The sequence below is a fragment of the Leptopilina heterotoma genome, unplaced genomic scaffold (assembly GCF_015476425.1).
Source record: "Leptopilina heterotoma isolate Lh14 unplaced genomic scaffold, ASM1547642v1 Lhet_6, whole genome shotgun sequence".
NCBI lineage: Eukaryota > Metazoa > Arthropoda > Insecta > Hymenoptera > Figitidae > Leptopilina > Leptopilina heterotoma.
In genome coordinates this window covers 5,407,598-5,433,257 of record NW_025111137.1, presented here as the reverse complement: position 1 = coordinate 5,433,257, position 25,660 = coordinate 5,407,598, and the positions used below count along the sequence as shown (strand labels likewise).

The window sequence follows — 25,660 nt, the reverse complement described above, 5'->3', positions numbered from 1 at the left end:
CTTGGGGTCTTCTTGCCAAAGAAATAATCCACAATGTGTAAGAAAACCTCTTTATAAATCACCTGTGTTGACTAAAGACAAAAATAAACATCTGTTTGTTTTTTAAAAATACTTACACTAAAAAAAATATTTTTCTTATCCATAAGTGATGTGATCAAAGAGATGTAATTAAAATTTAACGAGCAAATGAATATTATACTAACATCTATGTATGTAAAATAAACCAAAGTTTCACCTCATTCAGCAACTTTTTAGATTACCCGACAAGGTGAGTCTAACTGACTGTTGGTACTATAGAACCTTTTTACTCTCAAACGGTAAGTTCTTCCAGCTGATAGTATTACAGAATTCTACACATTATATTACCTACAGTTGAATAAATTATCATTTGTTCAACTGTAGGTAACAGGAAACGAACACTATTTGCTGATATAGTCGAAATCTTCTTTAGAATCCTTACCTCACACCCGGATTTAAAATTATTATTGACCAAATAGTAATTATTTATTAAAAAAAATTGTTAGGATAGGAAATTATTCAGAGTGAAAGCAAATCAATAATTACCATCGAATAATTTATTTTCATAAATAATTTGTAGGTAAAATCGTCGATTCGATTCAATAAATAAAATTAAATATTACTATTAAATTAATCACGAGATTGTAAATTACTGTAGTTTTGTATTCTTTTTAATAACGTATAGCAGTCATCACATTAAGATATTTGAGTTTCCAAGTGAAACAAGTATATGCTTATAAAGAACAAACTTGTTCTTTTGAAGGCAGACTTAATTAATTGGCAAAATTGAACTTATATATAATGTAGATATACATGATATACAAAATATATACAAAAATGACCTTTTATCATTTATATGCAAAAGTGCATATGCAAATGTCACCTTTTTCTCTTTATTTTTTCTTTCGGAAGTTAGAAATTTTTGCGGATATAATTTTAATATCTTCCCGAGCGATTATCGCGTCCTTTATCTTCTCTGCTTGCACCTCTTTTGCGTCGCTCCTTGGATCTTGATCTTCTTTCTCGTGAACGTGATTTTTTCTTCCTATCACTCCGACCTCGTGATCTTGAACGTGATCGTGATCGAGTACTCTTTCCTCCCTTCTTTCGACTATAGAGATATCGTCTCAATTCTCTTGATATTGGTTTCAAATGCATAAAATTACAAAATCCTGATCTTGTGCATTCGCTGAAAATTAAAAAAAAAGGTTTTGTTTCCATTAACCGGTGAATTAGATGAGATAAGTAATGATCTTGTGATTACTTACCCCATTTCATATTGACGACAGCAAGCTTCCCTAAAATCTGTTACTGGCGATAATTCAGCGTAAACTGGTCTTCCACCGAACCAACGATTATTTAAATCATTAACCGCTTTCTCAGCATCCTCTTCTTTTCGGAATTTAATGTAAACATTACCTACAAGATGATCACCTAAATTATCGCACACATTCATTTCTTCAATTTCTCCATATTTATCTTCACATTCAACGAAAACGTCTTCGAAAAAATTGTCATAATGCTCCTGCATTTCCTCGTCAGATACATTAGCCACCACTGCAAGAAAGAGAAATTAAATTCACATTTCATTTATATTCCACAATTCATAATAATTTTTATAATTACAATGTGAGCCATCTGCACTTTTCGCTGAATTTTGAGGATTTACGTAAAGATTTTGAAGGAGACATGTCTGAAACAAAAATAATGGTTCTTGATACATTCCATCATTTTGTTATAAATTATTTCTTAAGGCTAAACAAAGACGATCAGAATCTTATAAAACTGCTGACTTTAACCCTCTATTTCTTCATATTTCCTTCGAGAAAAATGAAAAGATCAAAAAGTTTCAAATCTATTCAAGTTTTCTTACCAGGTGCATCCATCATCCATTCAATTTAAATCTCCTCATTAATAACTTTCTTAAAGTTGGATTTTGACCGCAAACTATTTAATTAGATGACATAATTGTTTTTACGTTACATGACGAAAAGAATTTCTAAAAATATAAAATAAAACCGAAATTATCTTTCAGATCGAAATGAATTAATAAAGCAAGATTCCAATGATATGAATGTGTTAAATGATTTTAAATTAAAAGAAGGCTTAATCGTAAATAATGCTTCATAGGTTATGTCATTTCTAGAATCACATCGAATCCCGCCATTTATTGATTTACAATTGAATCCATCAGTCTTTTGTTATTCTCCAAATAGATGAATGAAATTTAATTATGCAATTATAGAAACCTTATAAAATGCGGTACTTACTTGGCTGAATGTCGGTTTATTATGTATACGGGAACATCGATCACCGTGACGACAAGCTCCAATTTTAAAGTAAAATGAACAATTAACTCTGTTGAAAAAAAGGTTATTATTTATATGATGTTTTTTTGAATAGAAATTTATTTTGTGTAAAAGAAATACGTACTTATCTTTTTCTGTACCAAAAATTGATGCTAAATACTCGGCCATTGTGAGGAACGTTGAATGTTGCTGCACGTCAATCACACAACAATAGCAAATACACAGCAAAACTAAGGTGAAGTTATCTTCGTGGCACTATTTTTATTATGCAAGTTGACAACTTGGGAAAATTGTTACTAACTTCACTAGTGAACTTCAATAGGAAAGGTAGATTTTTAAATTTTGAAAGAGTATCGTATTTTGGTAAGTTACCATCGAGTGGTAAGTAAACTGAAGCTAAGTTACCATCTAGTGGTAAGTAAACTGAAGTTTACCATCGAATGGTAACTTATGTAGCTTCAGTTCATGACAAGAAGATTGTATATAATTTTTATTTGGGTTTCCCTAGTGGCAAAATTTTATATCTAACGGTAAATATTTAAAGTTCCCCTACCAGCATACGTATATTTAGCATATCCAATGCATTTCCTAAAGAGTAATGATGATAAACCCCATCATAATGATGGGGATGAATTTTCATCTTTGTATAAAATCCTCAAATATAATATTTTTGAATCTCAAATTAATCCTACACAAAGTTCTAATCACACGTAGAGCCTTTAGGCTTTTTGGCAAGACAAAAGTTGAGACCAAAAGGATTTGTCTTAAATTAATTATGAATAATCTTGTAATTTTTATAAGGACCTGGGGTGCTATTCTGTAACTTCACTTCACATTCACTTCACATTCACTTCACATTCACTTCACTTTCACTTCACATTCACTTCACATTCACTTCACATTCACTTCACATTCACTTCACTTTCACTTCACTTTCACTTCACTTTCACTTCACTTTCACTTCACATTCACTTCACTTTCACTTCACATTCACTTCACATTAACTTCACTTTTCACTTTCAATGTGAAGTGAAAGTGAAGTGAATGTGAAGTGAAAGTGAAGTGAAAGTGAAGTGAAAGTGAAGTGAAAGTGAAGTGAAAGTGAAGTGAATGTGAAGTGAATGTGAAGTGAATGTGAAGTGAATGTGAAGTGAATGTGAAGTGAATGTGAAGTGAATGTGAAGTGAAAGTGAAGTGAAAGTGAAGTGAAGTTACAGAATAGCACCCCTGTATGATACCCTCACAGCATCCGAATATTTAGAATATTTTATGCACCTCCTATGTGGAAGATTATAGACTCAAAATTGACTAAAATTAAAATTGCCTGAGTATCATTACAGTACAACTTTTTTATGTGCTTATAGGCAGACTGATTTCAAAAAATAAAAACCCTTAACAATAAAAGAAAATGTAATGTAACCATTTGCAAAAAATATTTGAATTAGGTAACCAAATTATTGCTAAATGAAATCCCCGTCAGATTTATAATTTTTATTGCATCTCTTCTTTAACAATAGATCCAAAGTTTCACTTTATTTTTAAATTAATGTGCTCGATCTGCTGCAAATATGTCTAAAGTTTCATTGTTTTATATTCATTGTTGTAAAAAATATTATAAACTAAATTTGACGCTTTAAAGTAAATTTTTTTTAAGTTTTTGTTCTTACTTCTTGAAAAACAATTGCAAAAAATATAGTCATTATATCAGGTGCTGAAGGTTGTATATTTTTGACTATCGATTACTGAAAAATCAATTAATATTGATTTCAAAATTACTTCAAACCTATTCCTTTATGAATAGAAAAACTAAAGAATTTTTTTTTAAGAATTTGTGTTTTTAAATTTATTATGATTCTCCAAAAAAATAAAATTCAATTAAAACGAACCTCTAATACTTGATTTCTTTTTCGTTACTTCCAATTTCTTTAGTAGTAAGAATAAATATTTATCAGACGTTTTCCTGTATTACTTTTTTGTTCTTTTTTGTAAAAAAACATTTTTAGTCAGGCAGAGCTAAGGTAAAGGGTCCTATCGTAAAACACTGTCCCAATTAATGACACACTATAATTTCTTGATTATCAAATGAATAGATAAAAATCCCATAAAAAGTAATCATAGAAATAAGTAATAAAAAGAATTTTAAAATATGGGAAATTAAAAAAACAATTTTGCTAGATAATTGAATGTAGAATAGGATTTTGTTTTAATTAAATTTTATAGACTTTATTTGACAATCGATTATTACAGACATATATTCATGTAATAAAATTCAATCCTAAAAAAAGTGTAACAGTGAAGAATAATATAATTTGTAATAATTTCTGTTATCTTTATAAAATAATATGGAAAATTTATATTAATTAACACATTTATTTATTTAATTATTTTACGTACATTCAATGTTCTTGATGAAATAAGAATGTCAAAAATAATTTACTTTATTATTAATTACCAAAGAATTAAAATACTATACATTGTAGTAGAGTTCATTCTTTTAACTTTTAATCGATAATCAAATGTTTCGTTTGCAAGAGGAATCGATATTCTTTTACTACTTTTAGATCAATATTTAACTTTGTTGAAGGTTATACGTGTAGTAATTATTGACAACCTTCATGCGCAAAACAAGATTTTTTTGACATTTACTTTAAGGAAGATTAATTTCGCAAAATAATATTAACGTTTTCAATTGACGAATAATACAGAAAAGATTTTCTACTGTTTGAAAAAGTTTAAACAATTTATCGTCTTATATTGTTGCGGTGCAACTTTTTTGAAAGTTTCAGATCTCAATTTGTGAATATAAAGAAAGACTGTACTTTTCTGCTAATGAAATCGATTAGAATTTCTGCTAAAAGAAGGATTATGGCCAAAGAGTATCCAATTGTTAGCACGTAGAAGACAATCAATAGCAATTTTTCTTTTTCAATGATATCTAGAGTTGTTAGAACTTCCTTTTTTCAAGCTTGTAGTCAGAGAAAAGTAGTTTTTGCAATAAACCGTGATCAAAGGCTTTCAAAATTATTTCGTTAAAACGATCTTTAAAGGGTGAACAAGTCCTTGTAATCCAAGTTTGTGGGAAATACGCGATGAGCTCCTGTGTTATTTTGAATCTCAATTTTTGACTTTTACTATTAATTTCTTTTTCAGCAGTTTCAGCGTCAATCAATATACAAGTAACGTTTCCGTTCTTGAGCAAGTATTGTAAACAATCGTATTGCAATCCATTACCAGGTATGCTAACCGATTTGAATGCTAGTTTACGAACATGAACGAGAGGACTGTTTAACATTGTCTCATTTATGAAGAGGTCAATCATTGGCGTCAATGACGAGTTTACCAGTTCTTCGAGAGTTGAAATTTGAGGTGCTTCTCGGAAATTCATGTCCAAAATCACTGAGAACACGTAACCAGAATAAACCATGCAGCTCAACATGAAGGCACCAAAAACTATTCTCTCTGCTAATTTTCTTGGTTCGTTGACTACAGACATTCCCATTATGATTTGACTAATGCTGAACGTGTTCCAGGTGCTTTTTTCGAATCGCAGCAACAAAGCCGTAATTCCAATGACAGCAATAGCTACAGTTGTAGCAACTATCATGTAAATCAATTCATCAGAGACTTCAACATCTCGAGTTTTACTTCTTACATTTGGAATTATTGACTTTGCTGTACTATACTTCAAGATACGCATTGGTATACTATTCATAACAATAGTCAAACCTCTTAATGACAGACTATCTAACGTTATTTCTGCTTTTACTTTATCTAGATAATGTGAATCCAATTTTCTACTGGTGGCTTGAATTATAATTCTACAACGAATTGATTGCATGATATAAATACTGAATTTTTGGCTTTCAATTAATGTTTTTTCGGTAACTTTACCATTGTTGGTAGGTAACAATAATTTTATACGTTGTCCGTGGAGGTTTAATAGTTTGTTTGGAAACCATTTTGTTCGTGGCTTAACTTTCTGTTTTGTATATTTCTTTGCAAAAAGATTGATTCTATGAATAGTGGTCACATCTGCTGTTTGCCATGTTTGATTTTGAACAAAATTTTCCAGTACCGAAATGTCTAGCATATCAGTGTTCCACAATGATTTTAGCATGCTCTCGTAAGAATAAGACTTTCTTTGATTACTGAAGTATAGATTAAGCACTTGGGGAATGAATGTTCATGAGAGAGAATCCATAGTTTGTCAAACACAACTTTTAAATGAAGATTAGTATCCTTTCCATATGCATTGAAAATGAAAATAAACAGTGTTGTTCTCCTGGGAATTTGTAGATGTAATGAAAAGTATTTTGTCAAATCAATTTGTGCATCATGTAAATTTATGCTCAATGATGGAAAGTGGTTAGAAACATCACGAATAAGTTGTGCGTTGGCATCGGATTCTGCATTTGCAAGAAATTGATCATCAATTATAAACAGGACCTGGTGGAGTTTTGATTTTTCTTTAAGGTATCTTATTAATCCAAAAGTGTAATGGCTCCTTTCTGCTTCACCCAGAAAAATTACACTAAAAAGTACAAGACCAAATGTATTTCCCAAGAACTTCATCATTTTTTTAACCTTTAACGAAAAATTCACTGTTCCGTTTGTGGGAGAAATCAACACTGTTGTATAGTCTAACAAAAGATGTTGTAGATTTGATATTTTCTTGTCGTTTGACATTGTTGAAGAGCAAACTTATCTATTTAAGTTTGAACATAACTTTTAGAGAACCTACAATGCCTACAATTATCAGTCGTTTATGCTAAAAGATAATAAAAAATTGTTGTTTTAAAACTTTATGTTTCCGATTATTTTCCATAATGTTTGCAAATTCATGGTTGTTTAACTTTTACAATGTTATTTTTCAACATACTCGATTTTTACGATCGTTTATTATTATTTTTGAAAAATTGACAACCATCTTATCTTTTACCTTGTCCATAGAAATCTGCATTTTTTATAATTATCCGTTTTAAAAATGGCCTTATCTTTGCCCTGCTATGTATATGATTCAATCTTCAGAACTTTTAATATTCTTGTCCCTGATATTTTTTATTTTAAGAAATGCTTAAAGTAACGATTAGTGGTTATTAAATATTTTTATATTGTTAAATAAGAAGAAGTTCTGGCCAAAAAAAAACCGAAACAAATAAAAACAATATTTTTTTAAAAAATTTAAAAAATTTTTTTAAAAAATCGTGATGATAGTTTATATTTTTATAAAAGTAAACTTTAATGATTTTATTGTTGATATTATTCACGATACTGTTTATTGCCTATTGCTTTCAAAATTTTGAATTAACAGTATTACGGCGGCCATATTTGTTTCGGAACAGCAGCGCCACTTTGTCCGCGATGATATTTTTTCCCCAATAGCAAACAAATATCTCTTGTAGTTCCCTCAATTGAAAACTTTTATTGTAAAAAAGGTCTTAAAACGTCAAGTAATATACGTTCCGTACCCTGCTTGGTTGTTGTCAGCTGTAATAGTTTTTTGTACTTTCCCCACTATAGAGAAATCCACTCCAAGAAATGAAAAGAAACTCTTCCACAAGGTGAATGTAAAATCTTTTTGTAATTCAAATAAATAATATTTAATATAATATTTCAAATAACAAAAAATGAAATTAATGGATAATTGTAAAATCTTTCTGTAATTTAAATAAATAATATTTCATAACCAAAAATTTGAAATTTATGGGTAAAGGTTATATTGTAAACAAATTAATAATTTTATCTATGACGCAGTTTATTATACAAGTACGATATAATACTAATTATATAATGTTAAATAATATTGGTGTACCTATGCGTAACATTAATTTTTTTCTTGCGATTGATATGGTTTTGTTTATACATTTCAATTTCCTTATGTCTTACATCTCAACCACTTAATTCTGTGAAATTTTTTTGTTTGTTTGTTTGAAAAATGTTCAAAACTCTTTTTTTTTATTTAAAATTCTCCGCAAAAAGCGTGAAAAAACCATTTTCAAAGCTTTATTCCCTAAAAATCGCTAGTCCGCAATTACCATTTTTTTTCTCCCATTTCCCTTCTCTAATTCGATAACATTGTTATTCTTAGTAGAAAATATTTAATTATAATTCTATGTAGGAAGTTTTGCATCTTTTTCTTCGTTTAAAGACTGTAAGAACTATCATACCGTGCTCAATTTTATTTCCATTTTTTTTTTGGAAAGTTTTTCCGAAATGTCTCCCCTTCTATAGTCTAAAAGATTTCAAATATGAAATCCATTTTACAAATTTTTACTCGTCACTTTTTGTCTCCCTAAATAATATATATATATATACGAATTATACATTCATTTTTATAATGTCGACTAATTCTAAAATCACCTCAAGACAGATTTTTTTTTATTATTCGTTTACTCTCAACTTTTAAGTTCTTTTTTCTTAACCCCACATTTTTTTTCGTATAACGAAACTTGTTTTACAATAACTCGTACACCTGATTACATTTGTCAAAAAAGTTTAACGTCACTACTCGATTATTTAATTTTTTATTTACAATTTTCGGGAACGGCAGGACGGTGACAATATTTATATATAATATATCCAAAAGAAAACAAATTCACGAAAACAATAACCAAGTGAATGTAATTAATTTACACAACACAATTGCAATTTACTAATTTAACGAAATTCCTAGTGACGAATCAACCAATTATCAAAACTTCACTACTATTCAACAAAAGAAAGAATTATTTTTAATATCAACAACAACAAAAAATAACAACAGAATTAGAAGAGAAAAAATAATGAAAAGGACAAGGGAAAAGGGATGAAAAAATAAGACTAAAAAAATTAATGAACCAACTGAAATCTCCGTATTTTATTTTTCAAATAATAAAAATTAAAATATAGTGAAATAATATTATTAATAATATAATAATTGCTATAATAATGTGTCTAATGAACGCCGCGTGTTTTATTTTAATAAAAGAGAGGGACGTGACTCTCGGATTTTATTTATTTATATCTATACAGATCACGATATTATCAACAAAGCGTAATAGCGAAAAATTAATGTCAATTTTGTTTCTTAATTTTTCTTTTCTATTTGTACATGAATTTCGAATATAAAATTGACAATTTTTTTTCTTAGCAAAAAATTAAATAAAATTATTAGTTAACGCCGCGTTAATAATTATAATTCGTCCCTCTCTCTTTTTTTTAAATATACACATTTTGAATTCTTTTTTTTTTCAAAATGAGTACAATTTGCACCCAAAGTGCACCTTCTTTTTAGGAACATTTTTCATTTCATTAAATATGCGTTTTACTAATAATTTGGTCCACGTCTATTATATATGGAATTCGTTGCTGAAATTATCGTCCCAATGCAACAATAGACCGACATTAAAATTGTACACGCGTCATATATTTATATATTTATATATAATTTATATATGTTAGAAAATTTTCACAAAAAATTTACAATTCTTTATCGTGACAATGATAATCATCATCATTTGATAAAAAAAAACATCGTTATCCAACAATGTTGAGTCAGTCGACGAACAAGTCGATTCACTATCTTTTTTTTCTAATATTTACATTTTCCTCACTTCTGTGTATTTATATATAATATATATATGCATTTTTTTTATTTATACGTACAGACGATTCGCGTACTTATCACACTATATGATATATTTCGCTATGTATAGATATTTATAAATACATTTATATCCGCTAAATGTACTCCGCATGATCATAGCCTTCTTTTTTTTGAACTAGATGCTTTAATATTTCTTGGAAATTATTCACATCCAGGAATGATTTTCATTCAGGGAGAATTTAAAAAATGTTTTGTTAAAAAATTTTTCTAAATCGATTTAAAGAAAAATAGAGTTTTAAAATGTTGTTCCAAATCATCAAGTATGATTTAAATTTTTATTTTATTGATTTTATTAATTTTATTGATGAGGTAGAAAATTAGGAATGTTATCGAATGAAAAGCATTAAAATTGTGACATGCTTCGTACGTAGTGATCACATTTTAATTTTTTTTGGAAACACTTTTCCGTTGTAGCGGAGGAAATATTTACAAACTTATGACACAGAGATATGTAAGGTTTTTTTTTTGTAAGGGATGTACTAAATTTATTTACACAGTCGTGTCGAAAAAGGTTTCGTTGCTAGCCTCTCTTAAAATACACAACCCAGTCCAACATTCTGGTCTAAAAATCCAGAAGATGAAACAAATTGTGAGTTAAAATGAATTTTTCGATTGTGTGCTTGCAAAAGTTCTTTCTGATTGCATTAACATTTTTTTTTAGAAAAGAAAAATTTATCAATATCTAAAATTGGAATTTTAGAGTTAATGCGTTCGGGAAAGAATTTTGCAATCTTCGGTTTAGTGTATACAATCTTAATAATAATAATTAAATTTTGCTAGAATTGTGGGAATAGTGGGTAATACTGATATAGGTAATTTTGATTGTAATACCTTAAGATGAAAAAAAGGAATCACTCCTGTATTAGCATTTTTCATTTTGTCTCGGCAGTTTTAATATAGTCTTTATAAACGATTCTATAAAAACTGGTCATTTGACAAACCAGGGAACGAGGATTAAGAAGCGTAACGTCGTTGCCGAGGTTTGTCTTTTATTCCTTGTAAAACACTTCATCTTATGGGATTTGGTTTTTCTCCCATCGACAGACGTGGCATTTTACAAAACCAAGAAACTTAAATATTTACATTGTCACATCTTGCTGAGATCTGATAAAAACACAACACATTTCGAAAATTCAAAAATTCTCACAACTAAGTTCCACAATTTGATGACCAGTCAATTTGACGATGTTTTTTTTTTGGTACTTACTTCATTTCTCACTCTCGATTCGTATACCTATTTTTTTCTATCAGTGACAAGAATAAAGATTCACTTTGTATCCACTTTTTCAGTATTGTTTTTGGAATATAATGACGATTAGTGGTAAAACTCTGGGAGATTGCACAATCGTCGTTGAGGATTCTGAAGTTGAGGATGATGTTGATGGTGGTGGTGATGAAAAAGTGCGTCCCCTTGTTGGGTCGCAGACTTGTGTCACTCGTGAGATTTTCCGGTTAGGGGATGATAGCCTCCACCTGAAGAAGCCACTAAAGCTAAGGGAAGAGGCGAACCAAGGGGTGTTTGATGGGGATGTGATACTATTCCCGCAGAATGTGTCGTCAAAGCTAAGGGACTTCCTGATATGCTACCTGCTAGTGAGGCAAAAACCGAGGGCGATGGTGATGTCATCGTTGGACTTCCCATCGTCGATGGTGGATTGATTCTCTTCTCCTTCTGTCGCCTGAAAAACGGAAATAGTTAACATCTCATAGTACTAATCCAAATGAGTTTACTTTTTCTAAATATTGACACTAGAACAGTAGGTTTTAAATTCGACTAACCTGTTGCAGAACCAGACCCGAACAACCTCCTTCTCCATTGCTAGACTATCAGCCAAAAGGGTGATTTCCTCCGAAGTTGGTTTTGGATTCTGACAAAAGGCCTTCTCCAAAGCTAGCCGAACACTAGTCTCTATGGAAGTCCTCTTTTTCCGCCGTCTTCCAATAGCCTCCGGAGTCGTCATTGGATTCGTTAACGAATTTGGATTATTCAGTGAATTGTCCGCGTCCTCTAACCACTTTTGAAGAAGAGGTTTCAGTTTGCACATATTTTTAAACGAAAGATTTAAGGCCTCGAACCTCGAGATTGTCGTTTGGGAGAAGTCGTTGCCGTAAAGTTTACCCATTGCAAGGCCCACATCACCTTGAGTGAATCCCAACTTAATTCGCCGTTGCTTGAATGTTTTTGCAAATTGTTCGAGTTCCTCTAGATCGGTCGTTTCTTCAGGCGAAGGTTCCAATCTTGCTGGTGGTTGTTTGACGGCTGGTGGTGTTCCAGGAGGTGGTGGCGAACGTTGTTGAGCTAAACTCCTACCGACCAGCGCACCACCACCCTGAAGAGCCTGTTGCTTTTGCAGTGCCTGCAGCTGTTGCGTCGCTTGTGCAACCGCCTGTTGTACCTGCAAAGAAATTGATCATTATAATCATCAATTTTTTTTTGAAAGTCACTCTAAAGCTAAAAGCATATGCAGGAAATAGAATTTTTAACTCCGAGAACTATGAACTATATTCTATAAAAGAAATTTCTTTCTTTTCATGCTGTTTTTTTTCTACACCATGAAAAATTAAAAAGCAATTTACAACCCTGTGGGAAGTTTTGTACCTGCATGGACTGTGAGCGCGGATGACTTGGTCTCGGGGGGTAGCCACCGCTCTGCAACAGCCCCTGCAAGATGCCAACTTTTAATAAACAATTTTAATTCCAATGGACATAGTTTTTTATCCTATGAAAATGTATCGGAAAAGTGAAAGGATTTTTTTTTTTGAGAGGAGATTAGGTATAGGCAAGAATACTAAATCGATTGTGAACCCCTTTCTTCAATTCGAAAATTGAGATAGGGTAGTGATTCCTGTAGGCGCCCTTTTTTTTCGTAGAAGGGTTTTTGGATCTTGGTCAGGTCGCGTGTCGCCATACCAACAGACTTTATATGCTTATTTATGTAGACGCCCCATTCAAGTGCTTTACATTTGGCCACGTGCGGGTTCTGTGACAGGTTATTGCGTGAATACCAAGAACCCTTGCATATATACCTTCGATGGGAAAGGGTTGCTTTCTTCAAATGGTCGCGTGTTTGCTAATAACAAGGACCTTTATTGTGTCGACACGCTTTCACAGGTAAATCAAGTGCGGATTCGGTTAACATATTTGCCTGCTAATCGAATTATTATAGGGGGACCCATGGGACTTGTCTCCTTTTCCAAATGTTCCAAATGCTCGTTTGGAAAGTAGACAATGAAGATTGAAATTCTTTTGCAAATTCCCAGTGGACTAGGGAATATCTTTAGTATATCCATTCCGGTTCAAAAGAGGTTCTAAAGATAATATATATCTTTCGTTCTAAGTTTGTCTATTAGGTGTCTTTGAACTATGGACATTCTAAGGATGTTCTGAAGTACCAAAGAAAATTCATGTCCCAGTATTCATCAGGTTTACTACGACTGTTGAATTACATTGAACATCTTGACAGCAATCGATATTTCAGGATATCCTATGGACTTTGTAGGAGTATCCGTATATAAATTACGATTAAACTAAGATTTTCAAATGCTGCATTGACAATGAAATTAATTTCGATTTTAGAGAATGGAACCTATAATTAATATGTTATAGGATCAAAATTAGGGTTAATCTGAGAGCAGCTGCCTTAATATTCAAGTATTACACTATTACCAAACTAGTGACACAACGTGTCAATAAAGAATAGCCTATTATGAAAAAGGGACCTTAAACCGGAAGGGTCTGATCGAAAGGAATATTATCGAATTTTTTGATCCATTGGAACAGGTTGAGCGCGTGTTGGATGAAAAGGGTTGAGTCTTGAGAAGGTCGTGTGTCTCTCTTGGAAAATTTGACACAAGCGGCACAAGGCGCAGGATTCTTAAATATATATGAGGAGGGAAGAAAGAAATATGAAAAAAGAACCTCTTCACCCTAGCCACGTGTTAGGTAACAAAGGGAGCCCGCGGCAAGGTGCCATAGGTTTCCCTTAACGAATCGCGTCGGAATACCTTTTGAAAAGATGCGCGCAGAACTCCAGGTCGAAGGAGGGCCCCCATTAAATCTGCTGCTAGACTTAAAGTCGTTTTGTTACATCTTCCCCTATTGCATCGCCTCGGTTTCTGTTCATACATGCACACACCATTCAAACATTTTGGTAAAATGTAACCTAACCTATTCACTGTATTATGCTATATGTGTGCCTGTCGATACGATATGTATCGAGTTTACACAATCGGGCATTTATTTTTTATTCTAATATAGAAGCATACAATTTTCTTCTTCAAGAAGATCGTCTCTCAATGAATCATTCCAAGAAGAAAAAGAGAGAGAGAATGAGTGATAATAAATTTCTCCTCCAATGGATGCACAAATTAAACATTTTTTTATAAATAAAGATCTCTTTGAAATCCATCCAAAGAATGAAGTTGAATCACTTTGGAGTTGTGTGAATATATAAAGAAAAGATTGATTCTAGAAGAATTTACCTAAAAAATTCTCACCTTTATCGTAGACAAAATGAACTGAAACTATTCTCACATACCCCGCGGACGTAAGGATATCTAAAATCTTTTACTATTAAGCTAATTATGACCACCACTTTTAGAAGTAGCTAATTGATACTAGAATCAAATTGATGCCAAAAATTAGGATCAATTTTAGATTTGATCATTTTTGGTAAAATAGTAAAGGGAATTCCCCAAAAAGGACTCGATGTCAGGTATACAATTTTCCTTGTATAGTCCGAAGAACACTTTTGAGGGACTTTTCGAAAATCTAATTTCTTAAAGTAGCTGGAGAGAGGAGAATGGATCGCTTGTATGTGAGCACTTGAGAGCTTCCGCCTGGGAGATTTCTCCTTATGTTGGATGGAAAAATGAAGAAGGATTCCATTACAAACCTGATTTTGAAGGAAGAATTGAGCCTGTGCGGGTAGTTGTCCCGCCGCTGCCGCCGGATTCGCTTGCTGGAACATGGCGAATTGCTGAAGTTGCTGCTGAAGTGATTGCTGCTGAAGGGTTGAAGCTAAAGCTTGTATTTCCTGTGGACTCAATGCACCAAGTGAACCATGCATAAGAAGCTGTTGGCCCACAAGTTGAGCCGCTAACGCTGCCTGTGAACCAACAGTATTTCCCGCATGACTTCCGGTCAGCTGACTACTAACTCCCGAACTTGGCGATGATGCACTACCACTGGTACCACTGCTGCTATTTCTGTGCGACACATCCGTGACCTTTAAACAAAATTTAATTTCGTTAAATATATAGTAATCAGAATCAAAAAGTTCTAAAATCGAAATCTTAAGTTTTAATAGAAAAATTTGATTCAAACATTATGTTTAATTTTCAAATGTTATTCAGAAAGTTTCTGAATAACATTTAAAAATTAAACATGTTTGAATTGTCAAAATGTCCTCTGACAATCAGAGGAGGCTTTTTAATATTTTAGTCGATGAGAATTCAGAAATCGGAAGAAACCACCCTCCCTAATATCGTAAAGTAAACGCTGTCGAACAAAGCAGTGTTTACACTCGGCCAGGTCAGGATATTGGTCACTCCGGGTCCATCCTATAAGCTTTTGTGTTTTATAAAACCTTCCTCTCTAAAGCCACCCCCTCTCTATTAGAAATGTCCGCTTTTATTTATTTCTCAAATATTGAACTCGTGCACTTTTTATGCCAGTCGAGGGTGAACGCGACCAGTCAATATGTATGGGACGTATGTATCATTCGACTTTTTGATTTTTGAACAGATGTTTCTCTCCAGAAAACAAATCAAGATCAAAATCCCATGAGAATTTGTATAAAATTTCAAGAAATGAATTTTTTTTTTCATAAAATTGAAACATTTAATTTAAGTAAAAAGAAGAATTGTTTAATAAAAAATTCTTTAAAATTTAAACTTCTTGGGGTTACTTATTGGGGTCTATTTAAGAAGAGATAAATTATGATTGTATGATAGTAATAATTGGACGGGTCTAATGAATGCTAACGATGAAAATTTCAATTTGAAACGAGTTGCAAACAATTTTCTGTAATTCAAAAGTCTCAAGTTCTTGTGAGTAGTTCTTGAAGAAGGGCCTTCATCACCTGTTGGACACTAATTAGTTACCTAGGGAGCTCATAATCGAGAAACACCTGTGGCGGAAATCTTCAAACAAAAGGCATATACTCCAAAAGATAAAAGTCTATTTCTATAAAGAATACCGCATCAACAAATCAATATAAATGATTAATTTTCCCCTCTGATTTTTTTTAATATTAATATAATTTTGGTTTAATTTTTAATTCGAAAGTATTTTTTTTTAAATGAATTTAATAATTTCCGGTCATTTTTGATAAAATTTTAAGGTGTCAACTGAATTGCGTCAATTAACTATATACAAACTAAAGAAACTTGTAATTTATGAACACGAAGCAACTGCAAATTTGCTGTATTGCATGACATGTTTAGGATTAACCCTGAAGAGTCTCGCATGAGTGTTTCTCCTAGGGAGAATCAATTATCTCCGAGGTTAATAATTTCGCAGTATTTTTATTTTTGCACACAGGCCGAGCTCCAGCGAGCGAATAAATTGGAATTCTAAGGAAAAATCGTGCTTTATTTATCGAAAGTAATTAATCTTTTTCTTTGAAATTAAATACGTTTATTAGTTTTAGGTTTCGTTCTGAGAATATTACCACATACAGTGTATTTCATAAACATTTGAAATTTTATCAATTTTTCAAAATTTATTAATATTCCATTTTGCATGGAATCATATATTAAATTAGTAATTTATTAGAATTCGATTTTTATCTGTATATTACTCTGGCATATACTATCCTTATATTTCGTTTTTAAAAAATCTTCTAATGCGAATCGAACTAAAAACTTGTTCACAACATTCTGGACGTTAATCCCCGCGGCTATTTTGACTTTAGAATTTGGCACAAATTTTTTAATAGTGAAATTGAATGTAATGAGTTGCGAACTTACCAAATTAAGGGCCTCCCTGTCGGAGTCAATGGAATCGTGGTCCAAATGTGGTTCATTTGCGTCCTGAACGTCACTGGCGATACTTCGGTCATCGCCACTAAGTTCAGGACCTTCGACTTCTCCGTGCAAATCAGCATCTGCAAGAACACATTTAATTCATTTTTTACAATTTTTAAAAATCGCAATACTTTCTAATTTTAAAAATTATAAGATGAGTAGCAATTTAGAACCAATATTAGGTATACTAAATCGTCTTTTGGTTCGATTTTGATACCTGGTATCAGCTCTATAATTTGCCTCTTTCTTTTTACAATGTTCTGCGCAAGCTAAAAGAAGGAACTAAAATTTCCGAATTGAAATTAAATTTTTGTTAAAAATGTTTCACAAAATCAAAAATTCGTACAATCGTTATTATTCTGCGCCCTGTATTTTCGATGATTATGATGGAATCTCGTGGGAGTGGAGGTTGGAGTGCTGGTAGCATGAAGTCGCATGTCCGTAAAAATCATTTTCGGGTCTTCAAGAAAGACCATTTTTAATTCACAACACCCTTCACTCTTCACTCTCACATTTCCCCCTAAATCCAGTACGTTAATTAAAAATTCATAGAAAAACACCAACACTCACTTTTTAAAACACTTTTTTTAACACAAAGTCAAAAAAATAATCTCAATTAATTTAATCTTAATTCTGTATTTTCAATTATTTAGAATTGTTATTGAATGGTAATTAAAAGGTGGAGTAAATTAAGGAACTTATTTAAATTTTATAACGATCACCGGGGCGAATGGGAAAACAAAAAGAAAAAAATTATGAAAATTTTTGGAGCACTTGACACACGCTCGATTGCTGACGGTGAGACCGACACGGAGTGAATGTCAGAGTGACGCAACGCTACTGCGGCCCTAAGGGCAAACTACCCCCACCAACTTTAGAAAGATGAAGCCGGCCTATTGGTCGTCCTTCGCTGTTTCGTTACCACGATTGGTTGTAAGGGAAAAAACCCTTTGCCCATCGGCACGGCCTCCTTAACTTGCAAAACAACCCTTCGAGCATCCATCATCGTATCTTATGACGCCCTCCCTCGCCACCCCTTTTTTTCATTCTAAAGAGACCCCAATTCTCTTTTGTCCTCTCTCTCTCTCTCTCTCTCTTGCTTTCACTCATACCTCTCATTTTCCTCCCAAAAAAAAAAATTTTCTACGACCTTCGTTTCTCTTAACAATATAATAGTCCGATTATGTTTGGAACCGATTTATCGATCGAGAAAACGAGCTTATGGTTTACGGATCATTTTGTTCTCCTTGCGCGCACGTGTGTATTGCAGTCGCTCATAACGGTTTTTAATTCTAATTATTTTGATACACCGAGACCAAAAACGAACCCCTTTTTTTTTGTTAGAACTGAATTTATGACCGTTTTTAAGAAAAAAAGGGGTACCGACATTTTGATTTTTCTCAATATAGGCGGAGCTAAAATTTTCCATTCTAAAATAAATGCAGATACCCGTAATTTTATGCTATTTGCATTAAATACTTGAGAGAAAAAAAAGTATTTAGAAAAAAAAACCCCCCTCATGGGAAACTGAATCCAGAAAAAAAAGTCGTTTACCATTTTCGCATGACCATCATTTGAAATAAAATTTCTCAAAACCAGGGGATTCGGTAAAAAAAATTATGTATACATAGGCAGGTAGTAGAGAAATTGTAAAAAAAAAAATTGAAAATCCGTCAGATCTCACAGAATTGCAAGGCCATACTCCCCAAAACAGATTCTCCATGATCTCCCTAAATCTCGCTTTTTTTTTTTACCTGACACGCAGATTCCCCTAAAAATGATGAAAAAAAAAAATTACAGCATCAGGTAGTGAAGGTCTTTACATTTTTAGAGAAAAGAATTGAGAGGCCATATTTGACGGATATATACGATAAAATTTCAGTTGCTCTCCCCACTCCCCTTATCTATCAAGAGATCCTTTCTCCATTCTTAAGAATTCACTATACACAGGTACGAAATACAAAAAATCCCCTTTTTGATGAATTTGCATCTAAATTATCCTGTTCCCCTTATTTAATTCACCTCTCTCCCGAGATGTGCGTATTCTATTTTTTCCACTAAAATTAGGTTTCCGTGAGAAGTCATTTCGGTTTTACGAGAGGGGTGCAATATTTTTTGGGGTGATTTCTCTTTTTTTCGGGGAATTCTCCATTTTTCAGGAGTTCACCCTTTTTGGTGATGAACTCTCTCAGAGAGCAGGTCCTGACATTTCCCAGGAGCACCCTTTTCGGGTGTGTGTAGATAAGGTGCAAGAACCGTTGGAAATTTTTCTACATATCAAAGAAAGTTTTTTTTGGTTCTTATAAGAAGTGTGTGTACGAAAGGTGTAAAAGATGGATATATTTTTTTTTGGGAAGGGAGAAATTGGCGCTATTTTCGAATCGACTTTAACGGATTTTGCAGAGAGAGAGAAAAAGAAGAGAGAGAAAGAGAGAGGATAGTAGTAACGGTCTTGTAACGTTTCTTTCGATTTTTTCCCTTTGATTTCTTCTAAATTCCCTTGAGACAGAAAGTTAATTTTTATAAATTTTCAATTTGGAAATATCTTTATTCGAATAACTGTTAATATTGTTGTTAGAATATCGCCAAAGTTGATCTGCTTCTTTTTGGTGAACATTAGAAAATTTTTTTAAGGAATCAGTATAGGCTTATAAAAGGAGCATCATATCTCCGATTTTGAAATAAATTTTTATATCAAAAATCTATAGTGAAAAGGGATGGGATTTTAAATTTGAATGGAGATGAAATTTCCCAGGCTTCCGATATCGGTCGATCTGAATTGAGATTTAGATTCTAAAGATCTGGAGCATAAGCGTGGTAAATCATCGAGCCTATCTTAGGCTCTTTTTTTGGTTATAGCAACGATGCAATAGGGAATGCACCCACGCTTATGCAAGACCTGGAAAAAATAGGAATCGTACCTATATGTGAACATAATAGGGGTCCATCATTTGATGCTATATATATATATATATGTATATACAAGGACCCGTTTAACGTTTGCACGAGTGACACAGTAAGCGTCTATCCATCACCCACGCATTCAAATACAAATCGTTGCATTCCCCATTATTCCAGGGGATGATGCAGCTGGCATTCAGTCTGGACTTTGCACGACATTGCTTTTGCCTTTTCGACCCCTTACCTGCGACCTTCTGTCCGAATTTCACATACGAGGGACATCAGAAGAAGAGGGTCATGACCCAGGATGATCGTCAGGTGATAAAATGATACAATACCACCTGAGGACATCTAAACCTGCCTCAATTATTAATTTAATAATTAATTAAAATGTATTATTCAAATTACAAAAATAATACATAAAAATATTCTGTAACTATAACATAACAATTCACGCGCTAACGCGGGCTGCTAACTATTTACTAGATTTTTTAAATAATAAAACAGGGTGACTATTGGTCCTTGAAGTCCTGGAATTCCTGGAAATGTTCTGGAATTTGAAAAAAAATGTCCTGGATTTTGAACTTTTGTCCTTGAATTTTCCATATTTTGCTTTTCAATAAATCAATATTCAATAATTTAAAAAATACCTACTCAAATTTAAAAAAATAATTTTTTGATCCATTAAAAAATAATTTTAATTTGTCATTTAATTAAAGAAACTGGTATCTAAAATAATGATTTTTAACTCTTTCGATAATAAAATAAATACTTTTGTTCAAGTAGGTTAATTTAAATTATGTTAATCGTAATATGAAATAATATTATACAGGGTTGCCATAAAATTTTATTTTTGTTTTTCCCTACTGACTTTTCCCTGATTTCCAGACAAAATTTTCACTTTTTCCCTGACCTTGAAGAACATTAATAACTTCTTTTTTAAATAAATATTTAATCATTATTATTTTTCTATAGGAATTAAGATTATCAAATTCAATTATTACTTATGAGAATATATTATAATAAAACATGAAGAAATCGATCACTCCGAGTCTTTTATTTTCTCATGTTTTATAATAAATTTAACATGACAAAGAAGAATAAGAATAATTATAAGAATATTGTAACTAAAAATTCAAATTTTCAAAGATTTTAATTTTAACCCTTTTCAAAATTCAATTATTTTTAAAAATTCACGCTATATTATGTTTTTGATATTAAATTATAATTTAAAATTTTAAGTGAAATTCATTTTTGAATCAATTTTTATTAGAAAATTTCCCGAGAATTCAATTATTTAAATACAAAAATAAATACGTAATTTATTCAGTAATTGCATGTTTTTTAAAATTGAATTTTTATGAAGAATTTTATCAAAATTTTTAATAACAATTGAATTCTTTCGACGAATTTAAAAAAAAAATTGTAAGAATAAATGCAATTTTCTATCATTTTATTTAAAATTTTATAAAAATAATTGAAATTCTGCGATAAGTTTTATTATTTATATGACGGGTTCCACGTTAAGTGACCCAGGTCAAAATTTTAAATGTTTGGGATCGGGTTAAAATTTTGCAGAAACAGTAGTCCTATTAGATACAATTAAAAATACCAAATATTATTAATTTATTTAAACAAATATTAAAACTGGAGGGGGTCAAATTTTAAATTTTTGGTCTAACATGGAATATTTGAAAAATTTGTAGTTTCTTTAAAACAAAACGAAAATACGTTTTCTATTTTGGGTTTTTCTGCTGTTTTTCAACACTCTCTAATGGTGTAAACAAATGTAGAGAAAAAAAATGTTTGACCTTGAAAAATTAAATTAAAAAATAAAATTTCATTTTTTCATCAAATGGACAGTTTTTATTTTTTAAAAAAAATTTTTATCATAAAGGTGAGGTTTTTTCCTAAAAAAATGTATAGGTCAAAACGTGGGACAAGAACTTTTAACTGGTCAAAATAAACATTTACTTCTGCAATCCACCGCCCCTGCTCGTTGTTGGGCTATATATATTGTTTATAACAATTGAAATAAATTATTTTATGCTTTATTAATTATCTGGTGGTCATATTGGATGAATTTAAATTGATTTAGATCATGTGCATCAACGAAATAAGAAAATAAACCTCCTTTTTTTAAAAAAGTGTATTAATTTGTTAACTTTGATTTAAAAAAAATTATAAATAATTAAAATCTCCAAAATCTGCCTCGAAGGATGTCTTAAGAATTTATTCCCCTTTAACTTAAGACAAAGAACACTCAAATCGGTTAAAAATTGTAAGCTATAGACATTTTTTAATAGTAAATTGTAAAAAAAATTCCACTGTGGGACGGTGCACGGCAGAAGTAAATGCTTAATTTGACTAGTTAAAAGTTCTTGTCCCACGTTTTGACCTATACATTTTTTTTAGGAAAAAACCTCACCTTTATGATAAAATTTTTTTTAAAAAAATACAAACTGCCCATTTGATAAAAAAATGAAATTTTATTTTTTAATTTAATTTTTCAAGGTCAAACAATTTTTTTTCTCTACATTTGTTCACACTATTAGAAAGTGTTGAAAAACAGCAGCAAAACCCAAAATAGAAAACGTATTTTCGTTTTGTTTTAAAGAAACTACAAATTTTTCAAATATTCCATGTAAATTTTTGACCTGGGTCACTTGACGTGGAACCCGTCATATATGAAAATAATTGAATTCTTGCTACGAATTTTATTTAAAAATTTTTTAAAGAATTGAATTCCTGTGAATAATTTTATTTACGTAAAAGTAATTATTGAATTCCAGAGAAAAATATTATTATTTTTATGAAAATAATTAATTTATTGTGAAGAATTTTATTCAAATTTTTTTAAATAATTGAATTTTTCAGAATTTTTAAAAACATTTTAAAAATAATTAAATTCCATCTAGAAATTTCAATAAAAAAAATTGAAAATAATTGAAATCTGACAAAGAATTAAAAAAAATTTTTTTTTAATAATTGAATTCCTGTGAAAACGTTTATTCTTAAAAAAATTGAATTCTTGGAAAGAATTTTATTAAAATTTCTTGAATAATTGAATTGCTTAGAAGAATTTTATTTTTTACGAAAATAATTGAATTTGTTTCGAAGTGTTTTACAAACATTTTTGACAATAATTGTATTTTTAGAAAAAATGTTGTATTTTACGAAAGTAATTGTATTCTATGACCGATTTTATTATAATTTTTAAAATTTATAAAACATTTCATCAAAATTTTAAAAATAATTGTATTTTCAAGAAAGAAAGTATATATAATTGATTTCCAGCGAAGAATTTTATTCAAATTCCTTTGAATTTCCATAAAAAATGTATTATTTGTGAAAATAATTGAATTCTTAAGAAGAAATGTTTTGAAAACAATTGAATTGTATAGGAAAATTTTCAACATTTTTTTAAATAATAGAATTTCTCAGACTATTTTTTTCAATTTTCTTTATATACACTGTTAGAAATATGTATATGAATTTTCAATAACATGTAAGTGAAGTCCATATCAATACGGGTGATTGAATTTTCAATAACATTAAGTTGAATATTCAACAGCAACTGTGATTGAAAATTCAATAACATGTAACTGAAAATTCAATAACATGGAATTGAAAATTCAATAACATGGAACTGAAAGTTGAATAACATGGAATTGAAAGTTCAATAATATATAATTGGAAATTCAATAACATAAAATTGAAAATTCAATAACATTATTATGAAAATTCAATAACATTAATATGAGAATTAAGTAAGTTTGACCAGCATTGTGTATAGGTACATACACTGTAAAAATTTTTTTGGGAAAAATTCATAAAAATTTCTTCTTTTCTGTGAATTTTACAATTAATGATGAATATTTACAAAGATTGAAGAAAATAATTGTAGTTTATAGAGATTCGTTTTATTTCACAAAATATGTTTGATTACAAAACTATTTTACAAAATATTTTTCACAAACCATAATAAACAATTATGAAGAACAGTCATAAAATAGTATCAATATTATATTAATCATAACCCACACTAACAATAAAATTACTTATCCCTAGAAATTGAAATTCGTCGAAATTAACTGATAATACACACAAGTAGATTAAAAATTCACTATTGCTGTTCACTATTGTTCAATAAATAATTATAAAATATAATATTATAATATATTTATTTTGAAATAAATTTTAAACACTCATTTTTTATTTAAAACACTGTAAAAACAAGAAGAGTTTCACGCGCGGATGTAGTTCATATGGCAAATGCTGTAAAGCAACTGACGCTAAAACGACCTTTTGTCAAAAACTTCTAACAATAAGAAATTGTGGAAATTTTCCACACCAGATGTGACAAATGTATTGAATTTTCAATAACAGTAATGAATTTTCAATAACAGTATCAAATTTTCAATAACAGTAATGAATTTTCAATAACTGCGTCTGTATTTTTCAATTACAAAACAATGGATTTTCATGTTTTCAATAACAGTAATGAATTTTCAATAACTGCGTTTGTATTTTCAATTACAAACCAATGAATATTCACTTCAAGTTGTTTAATTTTCAATTCAAGCTGAATTGAATTCAAATTCAATAACTTATGTAATTGAAAAGTTGTTGAATTTTCAATTCTTTTCTAACAGTGTATATTTGAATTCTTTCAAGAAACTTCATTTAAAAATTTAAAGTAATTGAATTGATGTGAAGAAATTTATAAAAGTAATTGGTAAGTAATTGAATTCCTGTTAAATTTTTATTAAAATTTTGTTTAAATAATAGAATTCTTTTGGAAAATTTTATTAAAATAGTAGATTTCAAAAATAATTAAAATGAGGAAAATTTTTTAAAATAATTGACATTTTGCCAAGAATTTTATTAAATTTTTTGAAAATAATTCAATTTTGGAGAAGAATTATTTATAATGATAGGTAATTGAAAAGACGAGAATTTAAAAAATTTTTTGAACAGAATTGAATTTATGCGAAGTTATTTAAAAAGAAATTATTGTCAAAAATAGAAAAAATTGAAGGGTTTGTATTAGAATTCTTCGCATAGTTTATAAGGCAAACAAAAAAGACACCAAAATTCAAAATTTTTCTCTAAATTATAAAAATTTAATTTTTTCCAGAACTTTTAGTAAAAATCCCTGACTTTGGGTAAAATTCTAAGTGGGAATTCTTTTATAGAAAGTGAAAGTATTTTGGGTGAAATTGAAAATTTTTTAATTTAAAGTAAAAGTGAAAATTTTTTTTGGTGAAAGTGAAAATATTTTATTGGGTGAAATTGAAAATGTTTTAATTGTAAGTGAGAATTTTTTGAGATGTAAATGAAAATTTATTTTGTGTGAAATTGAAAATTTTTTGAGTGAAAGTGCGAAAGTTACGTGAACGCACCCTACTGCGGATTCATTATTGAAATAAGGATAGAAATGGATCAGAGAGTGAGGAGGTTTATGATACAATTAAATTTTTTTCTCCCAACTCCAACGCTCTTTAGGATGTTGTAAACTCACTTCTCTCTTCTTGTCATTATCTCGTCGATTAATACGCAGTTCCGCGAATGAGAATTCTATAATTCGTCTTCGCAAATTTTCTTAATTGATTCCCGGGAAGAAGACGGCATAAAGGGTGGTCTTCACGAAACTAAAAAAGTGCCGGTTTTACTATATATATATATATATAAGATACCTCGAGAAACGAAGCGGAAGGACCGGAAGGTAAAACGTAAAAGCGAACCCAGGGATAAC

At 30.5% G+C, this 25,660-nt stretch overlaps 2 protein-coding genes across 4 annotated transcripts in view; both read right to left on the bottom strand.

Moving 5' to 3' along the window:
* Positions 1-683: 683 nt before the first annotated feature.
* Positions 684-2,590, bottom strand: LOC122509133 (splicing factor U2af 38 kDa subunit-like). 2 transcript variants are annotated; one of them, XM_043622939.1, is made up of 6 exons: positions 2,452-2,487; positions 2,289-2,376; positions 1,892-2,017; positions 1,645-1,711; positions 1,287-1,575; positions 684-1,207 (listed from the first exon to the last, which is right to left on the bottom strand). In XM_043622939.1, the coding sequence occupies exons 3-6, from the start codon at positions 1,898-1,900 to the stop codon at positions 955-957; spliced, it is 618 nt and encodes a 205-aa protein (XP_043478874.1). In that variant the 5' UTR covers positions 1,901-2,017; positions 2,289-2,376; positions 2,452-2,487; the 3' UTR covers positions 684-954. The 2 variants fall into 2 exon arrangements, with proteins under 2 accessions (XP_043478874.1, XP_043478873.1); XM_043622938.1 differs by lacking the exon at positions 1,892-2,017 and having other exon boundaries at positions 2,452-2,590.
* A 6,578-nt stretch (positions 2,591-9,168) lies between these two features.
* Positions 9,169-25,660, bottom strand: part of LOC122509119 (POU domain protein 2-like) — a 185,636-nt gene continuing 169,144 nt past the window's right edge. The window contains exons 5-9 of one of the 2 annotated variants that reach the window (XM_043622914.1): positions 16,945-17,081; positions 14,868-15,200; positions 12,572-12,634; positions 11,752-12,368; positions 9,169-11,651 (exon numbers count right to left, since the gene is read on the bottom strand). In XM_043622914.1, the coding sequence (XP_043478849.1) occupies positions 11,405-11,651; positions 11,752-12,368; positions 12,572-12,634; positions 14,868-15,200; positions 16,945-17,081 (1,397 nt within the window). In that variant the 3' untranslated portion in view covers positions 9,169-11,404. The remainder of the gene's footprint in view (positions 11,652-11,751; positions 12,369-12,571; positions 12,635-14,867; positions 15,201-16,944; positions 17,082-25,660) is intronic. The other variant, XM_043622915.1, reaches the window with a different exon arrangement.

What these genes read in the sequence shown, in the direction of transcription:
- LOC122509133 (XM_043622938.1), bottom strand. Translation starts at nt 2,495, where the DNA reads ATGGCCGAGTATTTAGCATCAATTTTTGGTACAGAAAAAGATAA. An exon ending in TTTGGTACAGAAAAAGATAA is followed by an intron (nt 2,377 to 2,451) that starts GTACGTATTTCT and finishes TTTTTTCAACAG; the next exon opens with AGTTAATTGTTCATTTTACT. An exon ending in TGTCGTCAATATGAAATGGG is followed by an intron (nt 1,208 to 1,286) that starts GTAAGTAATCAC and finishes TTTAATTTTCAG; the next exon opens with CGAATGCACAAGATCAGGAT.